We start from the raw sequence: 15267 nt of genomic DNA on the forward strand, positions 1-15267 counted from the left end.
GGTATTTTTTACGGTGGTAATATAGAGTCATGTTATATTACTTAGACCTATCTTTTAGACTGTTATTGGCCTTTCATCCATTCCTCCCTACGTCCCGAAACTACTACTACATGGGGCCATACCCCGCCCCAGTGAAAATATAACATTAAAAATAAATATACATAAAATGGATAAATAATTAATTAAATATAATTAAAAAGTTACACAAAAATCACAACCAAGGAAAAAAAAAGAAAAGTAAAATAAAATTAAAAGGGAAAGGGGTGAAATATCATATTATTTTCTGAATATTATTACATTTTGTATCAAAATGTAATTTGCCCCATATGCCATGTCTGACCCCCTTAAAAATTTTCACTCATGACTCTACTGATGGCCGGCAAGGCGATGCCAAATGATAAATTGGCCGGTTAAAAAGTTACCGCAACCTTCGGGGGAAAAAAATTATGGCTACGCCATCGTCTATCACTCAACAATTTTCGACAGCCTGTATATAAATAAAGATTGGTTTCGAATTCATGATCCCATGTAACATACAAATCTGAAGTCAATTTTAGCTTTCCACAATTTCCGCCTTTTTATTTTCAGATTCCAGTCGACACAGATCAACACTTGACTGCATTTCGTATTCGATTACGATCAGACAGGACCTTTATTTACTTTTCCTGTATTGTTCATATTATTTTCAATACAGCTTTAGAAATCCCCCGAATCTGGACTTTGAGTTCAGTCTGGTTGACAGAAGAAGATGCTTGGAGTATCTGGTCCGATAGCCTACGGTATTGTCGCTGAGAATATGCCGCAGAAAGATATGAAAGTATGCTTCCTTGGGGTAAGTATTATTTTAATCACATGGTTATGTTTCTCGAGTGAATATATATACCAACATATCCACATCCTAAAATTACTTCATTTTATCGATGATATTACGTATCATCAAGTAACATTCTTTACTTGTTACAATGACTAGATAAGCAAATGCATGGGTGCTAATGTCTACTTGACTAGAAACTGTAATAAGGTCAAATAATGACTTAAAACTACAATTGTACTCGCGGTTGACCAACTTTTTCATCTATAGACATAGTTTGTTTTCAGAGTGCATAATTTAATTGTCTAAACAAAAAAATGAATAAAAAAGGGAAAACAAAACATCAGTACTCACGAATTAGTAAATTTCATCTATTCGTTTGTTAATGATTTGGTATATTGATCTCATAATTTGTGATATTGTATTTCCTTCCTATGACAGCTATCAAAATAGTAAAGGCCACCGCACAACTTACGACTGGTCCACGGACCCAATTGTGGAACAAATCATATTTTGCTCAACTTCTGAAAACGTGAATGGAAAAATATTTTAATTTCAGGTTCAAATTAACCGAATATAACCACTTTGGATGATTGCAAGCATTTTTATTGGAGTAAAACCCAAATTAATTTAACATCGTAGCCAACCGTACGATTCGGTCGTTGATATTTATAAATTCGCTTTTATTGTGATAAGGAGAGCACAGTAACAGATTTAAACATTAGTATGATCATTTAGAAAATTACACAGTTTGATATTCCATGTTTCATTTTTTTCACGTTATTCCAAAATTTCTTGTTATTATGTGCATCAATCATGTACAGCCCAATTACACTGCATACACATGCTGGTGGGGGGAGGTATTATCATAAATGGCAACATGTAGTAGCCTAGTAGGCCTAACTCTGCGTTAATGGTAACCTCATCATTCATTGACTCAGTTGAGATAACAATCCAGTTATTGTTGCCGTTTGCACAAAGCATATTTACAATGGGGAACTAACTTAGCTGGGGAATTCCCTATATATTCCGGGTGGTGTATGTTTTTTTTTTTCAGTATACGTATTGTAGAGTATAATCTTTCAGCTGAAAATTTTAATCCTATATAATTATTACCCTAGCTCTTGATATCAAGCAAAATTCTTGATTTTAATTTACTCACCCCTAATATATCACGAAAAGAGGGTACGACCGGAGCTTAGCAATTATAAAATAGGCATAGGCCTATAGATAAAGATCGAAGTCCAATTGCGTTGACGAAATCGATGTAAATTATAAGAATGCAACACAAAGAGCCCAAAATAGAACCATGTATAACAGTTAAGTGGTAACTAAGTGCGTATGTCAAGTAGACGCATCATACTCTTTAATTTCATTTGACTTGGTTGGTTTGGTCTTAATTTCACTTTCACATCAATGAGGTAATGCCATACAGGTTTTGGTATTGATATTGGTATCTATTATATTCTTCATAAAAAAATGTATTACACAACACATACAAGTGTAAAAAAAAAAATTACGACAAAGTATAAGATAACAAGAATTTTTTTTCAAATGATTGGGTCACTGAAAAACAACGTTGAATTCCCAAATATGGTACAACGCCGAGTTGAATGCTTATAATCTGTAGATATATATTTATGAAAAGGTAATTGGGTGCGAAAAGGGAGGGGGGTGGAAATGATCCAGATCGATCAGGCCCTATAGTTTATAATGGTTATGCCAAAAATGTCATAAAGATATTCAAACAAAATTAGACCTAAACCCCTTTTCTGATTATGCGGTACTTCGCATTTTTGTCCTCTCCTGGTGAGATATCACGGTTATCTGGAATATAAGAGCCACTATCTCCTTTCACTTTATTTTATATTTCACAGCCGTACTCTGTTGGAAAAACAGGTAGGATGGGGGGTCGGGTGTCCGGACACTTTATCTTTTTGAAGCCTTCTTTTTTGTCTGTGGATTACACTAACAATATGAATTCATTACTTGTAATCATTTTCTATTTTGTTCTTAATAATATTTCCTAACATTTTGTACTAAAAATTGATGAAACTTCGCTGGTAAATTTTTCCAAATGACATTCTAAAATTGATCGTCCGGACACACAACCCGTCCGGGTACACAACAACTGGGTATATAAACTTTAATTTTATTATTTTGTTTTATTTCATAGTCGTATTGTGTTGGCAAAACCAGTATAACCCAAAGATTCGTTAAAGGAAGATTTGATGAGGAATATATCAGTACGATCGGGTAAGCAGCTATAATATTCATCTTCTTCTAAAGCCAAATATACCCCCGAAATATATAGGGGGTATACCCTACACTGTAAAAACTGCGGTGCTAAAACAGACACCAATTGGTGTTAATAGAGGACCACACCCTGAGGTGTTAAAATTACACCCTATAGAGATTAAACGTAACACCAAAGAGTGTAAATGCAACAACAAAAGGTGTTGTAATAACATCTTTATAGGTGTAAAACTAACACCACCAATCTAACACCGGTGTAAAATAAGTGGTGCTTTCCTCTATGTGCACCGATTAACACCACAGTTTTTGCTGTGTATCCCTTTCATTCTCTACTGACTCCAGCCCCCCCCCCACTTCGCCCTCTCCCGACATAGGCTCTCCCTCCTAATTAATTAATTTTTTATTTGATATGCCATGAATCTCTTTGTCCAGAGTCGTTTTTACGTCAAAAATTGAATAAATCATATTTTATTCGGTTTTTAATTGTAATGTTTTTCCCGATAAAAACATTTAAAATATGGCAAAACTTACGATCAAACTAAAAGATATTCCTTACAATCACAAAATGGATATATTGACCATTGTCAGTTCGTTATAAAGTCCTTTGGAAATGCTGTATTGAAACATTCGTAGTCGAAAATATCCCTTATAATATGTCATGATGGTTGTGGTCTCTGAAATTCAAGAAAATTGCGATGTGTTTATGTTATACTGCTGACAAAACATATAATAATAGTATTTTTAAAGATAATATTAACATCTCAAAAGTTTGCAATGCCCTGTTTCCCGATCATTGAATTGCAATGAATACAATCATATTAATATTATTTCTATATTATAACTAAAATAGATGTGATTATATAGTAATCAAGTTTGAAACTGAAACATGATTGGATTGGGTCATCATTTTTTTTAGTTTAGCCTTTTCTATCATCTATTTCATGATTTGACTCCAAATACACCACCCCCTCTCTCTTTCTTTATTTCTCTCCCTCTCGTCTTGCAGAGCTGCATTCTTGTCAAAATCACTCTTCTTTCAAAACATCGAATATCGCTTTGCATTATGGGATACAGCGGGGCAAGAAAGGGTAGGTATTTTTTCCCCCATTTTGGTTTCTATGTTTTATTCAATCTGCATTGTAGTTTCAATTTTGAAATTGGAAGCACTGTATTTGTACATATTTACGTAATTGGATTCAAATGGGTCTCCACAAAATATCTCAATGAGGGAAAATAATGAATTTACTGTTGCCCCTTTTCATGACAGCTTTGCAGATATTACTTTGTTGTGCAAGTAGTATTTTCAACTCTTCACGAAAGCATCGGACTGAATCCCCATAAAAATGATACCAAATAATTTGAGATAAAATAAAGATACACTTTCTTGAATGTTTAATGATTATCGATCGTTGAGGTGTCAATAATTTCTTTGCTTTCTCGGATTTGTAGTCAGCGCGTATATTACAAGCAGATCATTAGTTTTATATACATGTACGTGTTTCATACATATCTCAGATTCGTCTTCTAGCTCAGCTTTGTGATACACAAACACTAATAGCAGGAAGCGATGCAAGAATTTTATTGTTGGCAAATTGCCACTTTACAACAAATAAATTATACATTTTTATGATGTACAGGCTCATAACTAGAGGGGTCGGGGTTCGATGGGGGTTGGATGGGGTTGACTCAGGGCATTTAAAACAAAAAGTGTTGCACGGAGACCCCTCGTTTACCCGCAGCAACCCCCGAAAAAAAGAGGGGGGGGGGAAATGGAGAAGAAAAAGAAAACAAGATAAAGAGGATGACTAAGAAAAAGAGGGAGAAGAAAAGGAGAGGAAGAAAAGAGGAAAAAAAATGAAGGAGAAGATCGAGGAAGACAACTTAAAAGAAAACATTCTTTAAGGAAAAAGGGGAAGGGGGCTTAGAACACTTATGTCATCATTAATTCCTTCAAATGGTCCTTCAAAAAATATGTCCCCCTTTCCAGTCACTATATTGAAAATATAGTGACGATATACCCTAGTCCTTCCCCATTAGTCATGTTCCCAGCCAGCAACACTGCATGCAGATATGAAGATTCTAAAATGGCGTCTGTACACGATTCTTTTAAAATTAAATGGTATAAAGTTTTTGAAAACAAAAAAGTGTTCGGTTTTCTCAGTGAAAAGTGTGATTTGGGGGTATAGCCTATAATACCATATTAAGGAAAGATGTATGTTTGCAGTAATATCAGTGATTCAAGTATTATGTGATATGTGTTCTGTTTAATCGCGTTAACATTACCAATGCCTTTAACTGTATACGCTTTTCAAAATTATGCATCCATGTGCATATAAGTATTTGTGACTGCGACCCATAAATACCATACCATACCCGTACCATACTTATCTTTGTTTTTAGCAGAGTGTATGAATTTACAACCTAACTTTAATCAACTTGTTCCCTTTATGCACCCTTTTTAGTTCCGTTCACTAGCCCCTCTGACGTACAGATCTGCAGCCGCCGCATTAATAGTTTATGACATCACTAAACAGGTATGGTTACACTTCGTAATTCCGAAGGTTCGTAATTCCGAAACACGATTGCCTATACCTCGATGTTCGTTAATCCGAAAACGGAATAAGGTTCGTTAGTCCGAAAACGAAATGAGGTTCGTTAATCATTATGTTTTCGGACTAACGAACCTTCGGAATTACGAACCTCATTTCGTTTTCGGATTAACGAACCTTCGGAAATACGAACCTCCGTAATAACGAACCTTCGGAATTACGAATGCATGCGATATTTATATCTATACACAACAAAAAAAGTAAGTCCCCCTAAACAAACATCAATAATTTCCAAACCAATGCGAGTTTTTGATATATTTTTACATGAGCGTGTAGGTAATTTTATAAGCTACCCTCTGAGTAAATGTTGTGGACGTATCTTACGTCATGCTTCAGTGAGCACCGTCAGAAGGCAAAAATGTCACTTTTCAAGAGTCACAAGCAAAATATCATGACTTTGATTCCATTTTATGGGAACTAATTCCACATTCTCATCATGAAAAATAGTCAGAAGGCTTTTAAAAGGTACTTTCTAAAAGACGATACAACTTTTTTAGCTAAATTTCACGGTTGAATAAACTCAAGCCCAAATTTGCTATAATTGGATTTTTACACATTTCTATCAATAAAAATGCTAGAATATGATGACAGTTATGTTGGGGAAGACTATCTTCAACAATATTCATCGTTTCACGGTTCAATGAACATTTATTGGAAACAAAAATGCGATTTTCAAATATCGTAGGCAAGTATTGCTTCATTTTGGTAGCTGAAAATGATCTTTTCTCAACTTTTTCGTTATGTTCATGACCAATTAACATGCTTCTATGATTCAAAGGTGTTAAATTAAAAATTCACGCTTGAATGAACATGTGGAATGTGATAAGCTTTTTTTTACGTTATTTGAAAAAATGCAATTTGTAACTATGGACATCTGTGACAAAACTCCTTCCACAGTTCATTTGATTTGATTTTTATGAAAATCCCGATGTTGAATGCATCAGTGAGCACACAATATTCTAAAATTATGCAAATGAGAAGAAAGTTCAAGGCCTTGGCCCCACTCAGTACCGTATCGAATGGTTATGTTGGTGTGCGCACCTTTTGGATAGTAATACTTTGAAGCCATTTGCGAAGTTTCATGAAATAACTGTTGGCAGAAGTAACAAAAACCGTCCATGAAACAATCCCTCATTTCATATTTGTTAAAATTTTGACTTCCTCTCTCATATAGACTTGTGTACATTATGGGTGCATATGTTTAAGCATACGTAACCTCTAATTCAATAATATGTGGAACCTTTTTTTCAAGGCTGTCTTTAGCAATGTCGTTTGGCAGTAATGTTTATCAACCTATATGGGCAGAATTCTGTGCAAAAATGAAATCGATTTGTTTATTCATGGATGAGTGAGCACGCATCAAAGTGGGAAAATGGGTATTTTCAATGTCACAGACTCATTTAAAGGGTAATAAAGTGAATATTGGGGGCAAATTTGGTTTCAAATGTGTCTTTAATTGCTGTTGTTTTTATCATCCATCATTTCTATCACCAAACACTTTCCGAACTTTAACCATTTTCATGGTTGAGCGAGCACATTCGAAAACTTAGGAATGAATACTCTTTATACTGCATAAATGTATTTTTTCTAACAATTTCTCAGGATCAGTTGAATATATGGACAGATCAGTGGTGGATCCAGAATTTTAAATGGGGGAGGGGCCTATAATCAGGGGAGCCATCAACATTTTAACCCTATGATGATACGTCACAATACAGGGGCCGCAGAGCAGTTTTCAAAGTGGGGGAGGGGGGCTGACCATGCCAAAAATCACAATCGTATTACATTTTTGTACTTGCTTATGAAAAAAGTGGGGGGCTGCCTCCCCCCCCCCCCGCTTCAGCGGCCCCTACAATACATCGTGCTCACTCAACCATGAACATATACGATATCAAAATTTGGTCTGAAGTGGTTAAATACGTATTGAAACTAAGTTACGGGGGCTTGCCTCCCATACAAGCTTCGCTTTTCTTGGCAAGCCCCTCCGTTCTGTTTTATATAGTTATAATAGTCAAAGTTACTTTAGTTTGCATTAATTCTCATTGTTTATACCTTATTTCGATTGATGTACTTTGAATTTGACTATGTATTGTTTGATTTTGTTGTGCTTTGTGAACGGAAAATGAATAAAATCTAAATCTAAATGGGTTACACTTCGTAATTCCGAAGCTTCGTAATTCCGAAGGTTCTTTATTCCGAAGGTTCGTAATTCCGAAACACGTAAATTGCCTATACCTCGATGTTCGTTAATCCGAAAACGAAAAAGGGTTCGTTAATCCGAACATTTGTGGCGTAATTCCGACGGTTCGTTATTCCGAAGGTTCGATAATCCGAAAACGTAATAAGGTTCGTTGTTCCGAAGGTTCGTTAATCCGAAAACGAAATAAGGTTCGTTGTTCCGAAGGTTCGTTAATCCGAAAACGAAATAAGGTTCGTTTTTCCGAAGGTTCGTTAATCCGAAAACGAAATAAGGTTCGTTAATCCGAAAACAAAATAAGGTTCGTTAATCCGAAGGTTCGTTAATCCGAAAACGAAATAAGGTTCGTTAATCCGAAAACAAAATAAGGTTCGTTAATCCGAAAACGAAATAAGGTTCGTTAATCCGAAAACAAAATAAGGTTCGTTAATCCGAAAAATGAAAACCGGGAAAGCAGAGGCAGAGGCAAGGAGGAGGGGGCGGGGGACACTGTTGCCGTTCAATTGTTATGAGGATGGGAAGGCAAGGGCGGCCGAACGAATTTTCGTTTGGGGGGTAAAGCCAAAAAAATGAAACTCATACGTCAAAATTGACATTTTCACCTTAAGATTATCATCTGCTTGAAGTCATTGTGTGTTTGATAGTGATTAAGTAGAGAAAAACCTTTTTTTGAAGTGATTTCTTATTAAGGCAAAACGTATATTTAGGCTTTATTTTTCGGGAGAGAGTATAATGAGCGAGCGGCTTGGTAAAACAAATTCAAAGGTGAAGTTGTAAAACTTTTTTTGGGTCAATTATTCTTAAAATGGCATTATTGTGAGGTGTTGCGAGCGTGAATCACAAGCTAAAACTTTAGGGTTTTCAATAAAAAATGAAAATAAGTTTTTAAAAATCCGAGCAGATTTCTGCTGTCATTAAACAGATGTGTATCTAACTAAAAAATTAACACGAGCGCAAAACGCGAGCTTAAACATACTGACCAGAAAAGGAACCTGTTAAAGAAAACATTTAGTGAAAATTTGCAATATTCCAGCCTGAAAACTTAACTTGTATACTTTAAAAAGAGTATTTTATTTCGAAAAACACGAAAAACGGCATATTTATTTTTGAAAAAGGAACTTTCCCATTTTGGAAAATATTAATTTCCCTGTTTTTTTTTTTTCATTTGGGGGGAAGTGCCCCCTGCCTCCCTCCCGGCGGATCCAACTATCGTCAAATAGGGGGGGGGCAATTTTTTTCCAGCCATACTTTCCTCGATCGGCAGCTTAAAGTTGATTTTTGTTTGTTTCTTTGAAAGGGTATAGTCCTCACAGTCAATAATTAGCTTTATACTTATAAAATAAAGTAAATATGTAATAACATGATAAACCCTTTTTAAATAATGCGAGCGCGAGCTATATATTTTTTTTCATATGATGGGCAATATGTTTGTGATCTTCAAAACGAGATGCCTATGTAACTAAATTTAGATAATAACTGCGAGCAAGAAGCGCAAACAGACATTTTGAATATATAAGCTCTGACCTGATCTAAAGGGGACATTTTAAGAAATTTTTGCAGTTAGCCATGAAGACGATGCGTGTTTCAACCAGTGGCGGCGGAACATATTTTCCTGGGGGGGGGGGAGCAAAGCCCCCCAAAAGGGGCCAATAGGGGCAATTTGGGGCAAACGTATATTTTCACCATGAGATTATCATCTGTGTAAAGAGGTTGTGTGTTTTATAGTAATTGCATTGAGCAAAATATTTTAAGTGATAACTGATTGATAAATTATATATCTATGTGTCATTTTTGCGAGCGTAGCGAGCAAGTGGTTTGGGGGAAAGAAATCAAATCTGAAGATGTATAATTCGCCTTTTTGGTCAATTACTGTTAAAAGGGCATCCTTGTGAGATGTTGCGAGCGAATCACGTGCTCAAACTTTTGGAAATTTCATGTAGGCCTAGAATGATAATAATGATAATTATGATATAGATATCATTTACCCTGGGAAGCCACTTCAGTTCTGAAAACTGTTCTCCCAGCTATTACTTTTTTACAAGAATGCTTAGAATGTCCAGTTTTCAGGTTGGAAAATCGGAAAATTTTGGCTCACGTTTCTCGCTCGTATCAAATATTGTTTATTGAGGAACTCATTCTATTCCTGGTTACAAAAAAGTATAAAAATGTCCAGTTTTCAGGTGGAATATCACAAATTTTAAGCTTGCGGTTCGCGCTCTCATTATTTAGTTCGTGAGATATATACTCTATTCATGAGTCACTAAATGCAGTCCTTAAAAGATTACTTAGAAGCCTGTTGCATAAAACATTTTACCTGAGAAAACTCTGGTAAAAACTGAAAACTAAGGTTAGTCTGATTTCCGCCATTATGCCTTTAGCACAGAGCAAAAACTCCGGTAAAAACAACCTGAGTTTTCTCAGGTAAAAAGTTTTATGCAACGGGCCCCAGGCCAGGTCAGTATATAAACAAATTACAGCTCGCCCTCGAGTTAATTTTTTAGAAAGATACACATTTTTCTCACGATTACAAAAAATGCTCAGAATGTTTAAGTTCACGTCTTGTTACATGAAATGTCTACTAGTTTGAGCTTGCGATTCGCGCTTTCAACATCTCACAAGGATCATTATTAGTATTATTTTTATTTTTATTACCAGCAGAAGCTGTTATCAAAAATGACATCCCCTCCAATACAAATTCTATTATCTATGGTTACTCGCACGCGACCAACACACTTGATCCCTGCATCTTTAAACCATTTGCTTAGGCAGCAATTGCTCAGATAAAATCGAAATTAGCCTATGCTTGATCAGGGCGCCTATTCTTAATGAAATACATGCTTTTGGCCACAACACACGCATGTATCATCGATCGTTATTACTATCATTGCAGAATATCGTGTAATCTTGTAATGACAACACCGTTTTTGTTACCAAACTGAATAATTTTCATTTTCGGAAATACGAACCTTATTTAATTTTCGGATTAACGAACCTTATTTCGTTTTCGGATTAACGAACCTTCGGAATTACGAACCTTATTTCGTTTTCGGATTAACGAACCTTCGGAATTACGAACCTTATTTCGTTTTCGGATTAACGAACCTTCGGAATTACGAACCTTATTTCGTTTTCGGATTAACGAACCTTATTTCGTTTTCGGATTGACGAACCTTCGGAATTACGAACCTCATTTTGTTTTCGGATTAACGAACCTTCGGAATTACGAACCTTATTTCGTTTTCGGATTGACGAACCTTCGGAATTACGAACCTTATTTCGTTTTCGGATTGACGAACCTTCGGAATTACGAACCTTCGGAAATACGAACCTTCGGAATAACGGAACCTTCGGAATTACGAAGCTTCGGAATTACGAATGTATGCGGTTAAATGATGGATAGTAAAACAGCATAACACCATAAAATTCACCTAAAAACAATTTTTGCCCAACTTTGTATTTGCACAATCTGAAAAACGACTCTTGTGACTTTCAAAAATGGTCATTTTTAATTCAATCTTTAATTACTCATGCATGACTCAACCGATCAATCTCAATTTTCCCCATGCAGGAGTTGCTTAATGAGTATAGAAAACACCCATGAAATATCATATCTCAAAATAATTCGGTTAAAAAATTACAGCAATTTGATTTAGGGGGGACTTTTTGTTGTGTATACATTATTTCTTATATGTACTTTAGTCAAGTTTGTAACTGATCTTAAAGTGAAGATTGCTAATGAAGTTATACCGCATTTATTCGTGCATGGTTACTACGTGTAACCGAATTTTAAAAGAAAAGTTAAATTCTTCGATTTCGTTTTTAAACAGGATTCTTTCGATGAGGTTGATTTCTGGTTATCCGAGCTGAGACGGGAAGGTCCTGAAGGAATCTTGATTTATGTGATTGGGAATAAAGTAGATCTTGAAGCATTCCGTGTGGTAGATCAGGACGTAGCAGAGAAATTCGCCCAAACTAAAGGAGCATTTCATTTTCATACCAGCGCCAAAACGGGCCAGGGTGTCGAGGAAATGTTCTTTAATCTTTGTGAGTATGTCGAGGATTCCTTTTTTTCACTGTTTAAAAACAGGAATATTTATTACTGTAAGTCTGAATTTATCCTGATTGGACATTGCCAATTAAGGGTCGCATGATTTTTTACAACTCTTGTTGAATGCCCGGCATTCTAAATGCGTGTGAATTTTCAGATTTTTTTTTTCTTTTTTACTCATTGTTAAAATGAGTACCCGAATAATGCCTATGTTTATTTTTATATATAAGTTGCTTTGTTATGTTTTGTTTTGATTTTGTTTTGTTTGACAAAAAATACTATTTTGTCTTTGTTTATCTGTTTATGTATATATTTTCTTGTTTTGAACAAAATGTTGGCAATTGCCGGTGACGTTCTGTAATAAATTCAATTCATATTATAAAGGAGCAAATTCTACCTGTGTGACAAGTAATTATGACCAAATAGAAAACGACCTAAAATGATCATGGGTGGTTTTTAATATCATAGAGTCTATATTAAAGGCCCTGATATTGCTGACATTGCACTTGGCATATTTCTTTTCATGCCGTTTCTTTGAACGATTACACATGATTTCTATCAATCTGTTTCACAGACTTATATAGTCATGATAGCTGGATAAAAAATTGCTATTTGTTATTTCTTGAAAACATAAGTATTATTATCAATATATATATATATATATATATATATATATATATATATATATATATATATATATATATATATATATATATATATATATATATATATATATATATATATATATATATATATATATATATATATATATATATATATATATATATATGTGTGTATATATATATCGGTTCTTCAGTCTTGTTGTATATATGCTTGATTCTCCCAAACAGGTCAAATGGATTTCACTAAGACGTCTTTAAAAGAAAATGGATGCATGCATCACCAAAACACCGTCGATGTATCAAACTCATCTAATTCAGATGCAAACAATGGCGGTCATCGAGATCGATGTCGATGTCGGAACACATGATGACGCCAATCCAAAGGACTAGAGAATTTAGCAAGCAATCTTACTTGCCCTTTGAACTATGTATCAATGCCAACCAAGATCATTAATTGTCAACGACAAAATATTTGGTGTGGTCAGATATTGCTCCGATTCCTGTGAAACATTGAACAATAATGATAATTATTATTATCATAATAATGTTTTTGAATAGTAATAATATAGCAGCTGGGATTGAGTTCCTGAGTTAAACATGTCTAGAACATTTTCCTACTCTAAAAAATATTGGGTAAAAGTGCTTCATTTGGGTAATTATGTGTCCGACCAACATTTCTTTTGGGCATATTTATTTATCCAGTGTGTGAAAATTCTGCCCGTTCTAAAGTAATTATTGCTGCTTATTTTTTAAGTTTAGGGACTTGCCTTTTATACAAGCATTGCTTTTCTTGGCAAGTCCCTCCGGTCAGTTAATTTATCTTCTATATATTTTTTATAAAATGTAATTGAACTGTCTATTTTGTTTTGAATAATGTACTATTACTTCTATTATATTTGTTGATTTTGTTGAACGGAAATAAATAAAATCTAAATCTAAACCTTAATGGACATGCTTCCCCCATCGGGTAAAATATTGCTCAAAATTAGTTGGACACAAGTCATAATTGCCATCCCGGTGGTTAAAATTTTACCCAATATTTTTATTTTTTTACAAAAGACGGGTTTAAATAAGGAGAGTGCTTCATGAAAGCAGGACTTGTCCGACGTTTTATCTGACTAGTCCAGTTTTATCCGACAATTACCCATAGGCGGCGTAGCAGAGGATTATCTTTTGTGTTTGGGGGGGGGGACGCAACAAAAGCCGCCCCCCAAACACAAAAGATATCCTCTTATCTGCTCCGCCGCCAATGCAATTACCATAGCAACAGTGTTTCTCAGCCAATCAAAATCAACTTTATGCCGGCCAAATTATATTTAATTACAGAATTTCGCATTGTATTTCAAGCTAATTATAATGGTTTTATAGAGCTTTCAAATGCTTTTTAAAAATATATTTGCATTGCATATTACATTTTTTCCCTTCAAATTGTCAAAATTATTGGGGGAGGGGAGGGCCGGGGCAAATTGATATATAATTCATTTGCCCCCTCCCCGTGGACGCCTCTTCCGGTCAGTATAAACAAGTATAAAACACTCTCCAAGCTTAATTACACCCTGCAGTGAGTGGATGTAACATAAAAAATCTTCTTTTCCTCTCAATTAATTTGAATGTAATCTTTTAATATGATTTTAATCATGTTTTATTTCTGAAGTTTGATGTTAATTGGTATGAATTCCTTCGCATGTATTATTCTATATACCATGGAGCTTCAAGCTTCTTGAATGTACACAGTGCGCATCCAGTCATCACTCAGCAAAATGAAACAATTGAACCAATAAATAAAAACAAAACAAATATAAAGCATGAATTGAATAAACAACAATTGAACCATATAATGATAATTATTATTGAAAAGTTTCCCATCTCCTTGAAAATCAAATACATCGAGAAATAGAGATATATAGGCCCATAGAATTGCTTTTGATTACGAAACACATAGGCGGCAGAAGCGGGGGGGGGGGGACAGGCCCCCTAAATTTGAGGAGGGGGGACGGTCCCCTCCCCCCTAAATTTTTAGTTAATGATCTTTTTTGTTTTGTGTGTGTGCTTGTCAAATTTCTTTACATGTGTCCATCACAAAATTTCAGGTGGACCCCCCTTAAATTTTTAGCTCCCGCCGCCAATGACGAAACATGTTGTGAGATTCTCGAAATTGGGAAATTTATATTACAAACTGAAATGAGCGGACGCAGTTCCATCGCATACCATAATCGTTGAGACTTTAACTAATGCATATGACTTCGGAAGTTGTATACCCGTCGTTGTATACTTTAAGTCTAAGTTTCATGATGGGAAAATATTATGTTCTATACTGCTTTTTATCATATTGTAAAAATAATGTTGACTTATGTCTGTGCTAGTGATATAAGCGTATGTATAAACTAAAGTGAAGCAAGCAATAAATACTACTAAAATATCTATTGAACTTACGGGTTTCTTGCTAAGTCGCTTTCCCTCTCACCACCACTTGATTTTTTTGTTGGTACACTGTAAAAAATGAAGTGCTAATTTAGCACTTTGTCTTACAGTGCTTGTATAGGGACTGCATTACTAGTGCTGATGATTTTCTAGTTCAAATTTAAATTAGAAATTAACACTAGTAGTGCAGTCACTATACAAGCACTGAAAGTGCTAAATTAACACTTCATTTTTTTACAGTGTATAATAAGGTGATCGTATATACGCCGAAGTGTAATTAAAAGTGTTTCACACATGCAATT

At 34.9% G+C, this 15267-nt stretch overlaps 1 protein-coding gene across 1 annotated transcript; it reads left to right on the forward strand.

Annotated features, from left to right (window-relative positions):
- Nucleotides 1-465: 465 nt before the first annotated feature.
- On the forward strand, nt 466-13355 carry LOC121425740 (ras-related protein Rab-31-like). Its single transcript, XM_041621921.1, has 6 exons — nt 466-832; nt 2988-3067; nt 4074-4155; nt 5530-5601; nt 11701-11917; nt 12773-13355. The coding sequence occupies exons 1-6, from the start codon at nt 749-751 to the stop codon at nt 12910-12912; spliced, it is 675 nt and encodes a 224-aa protein (XP_041477855.1). The 5' UTR covers nt 466-748; the 3' UTR covers nt 12913-13355.
- Nucleotides 13356-15267: the final 1912 nt, after the last annotated feature.

This window comes from Lytechinus variegatus, chromosome 12, assembly GCF_018143015.1.
Source record: "Lytechinus variegatus isolate NC3 chromosome 12, Lvar_3.0, whole genome shotgun sequence".
In the NCBI taxonomy this organism is placed as follows: domain Eukaryota; kingdom Metazoa; phylum Echinodermata; class Echinoidea; order Temnopleuroida; family Toxopneustidae; genus Lytechinus; species Lytechinus variegatus.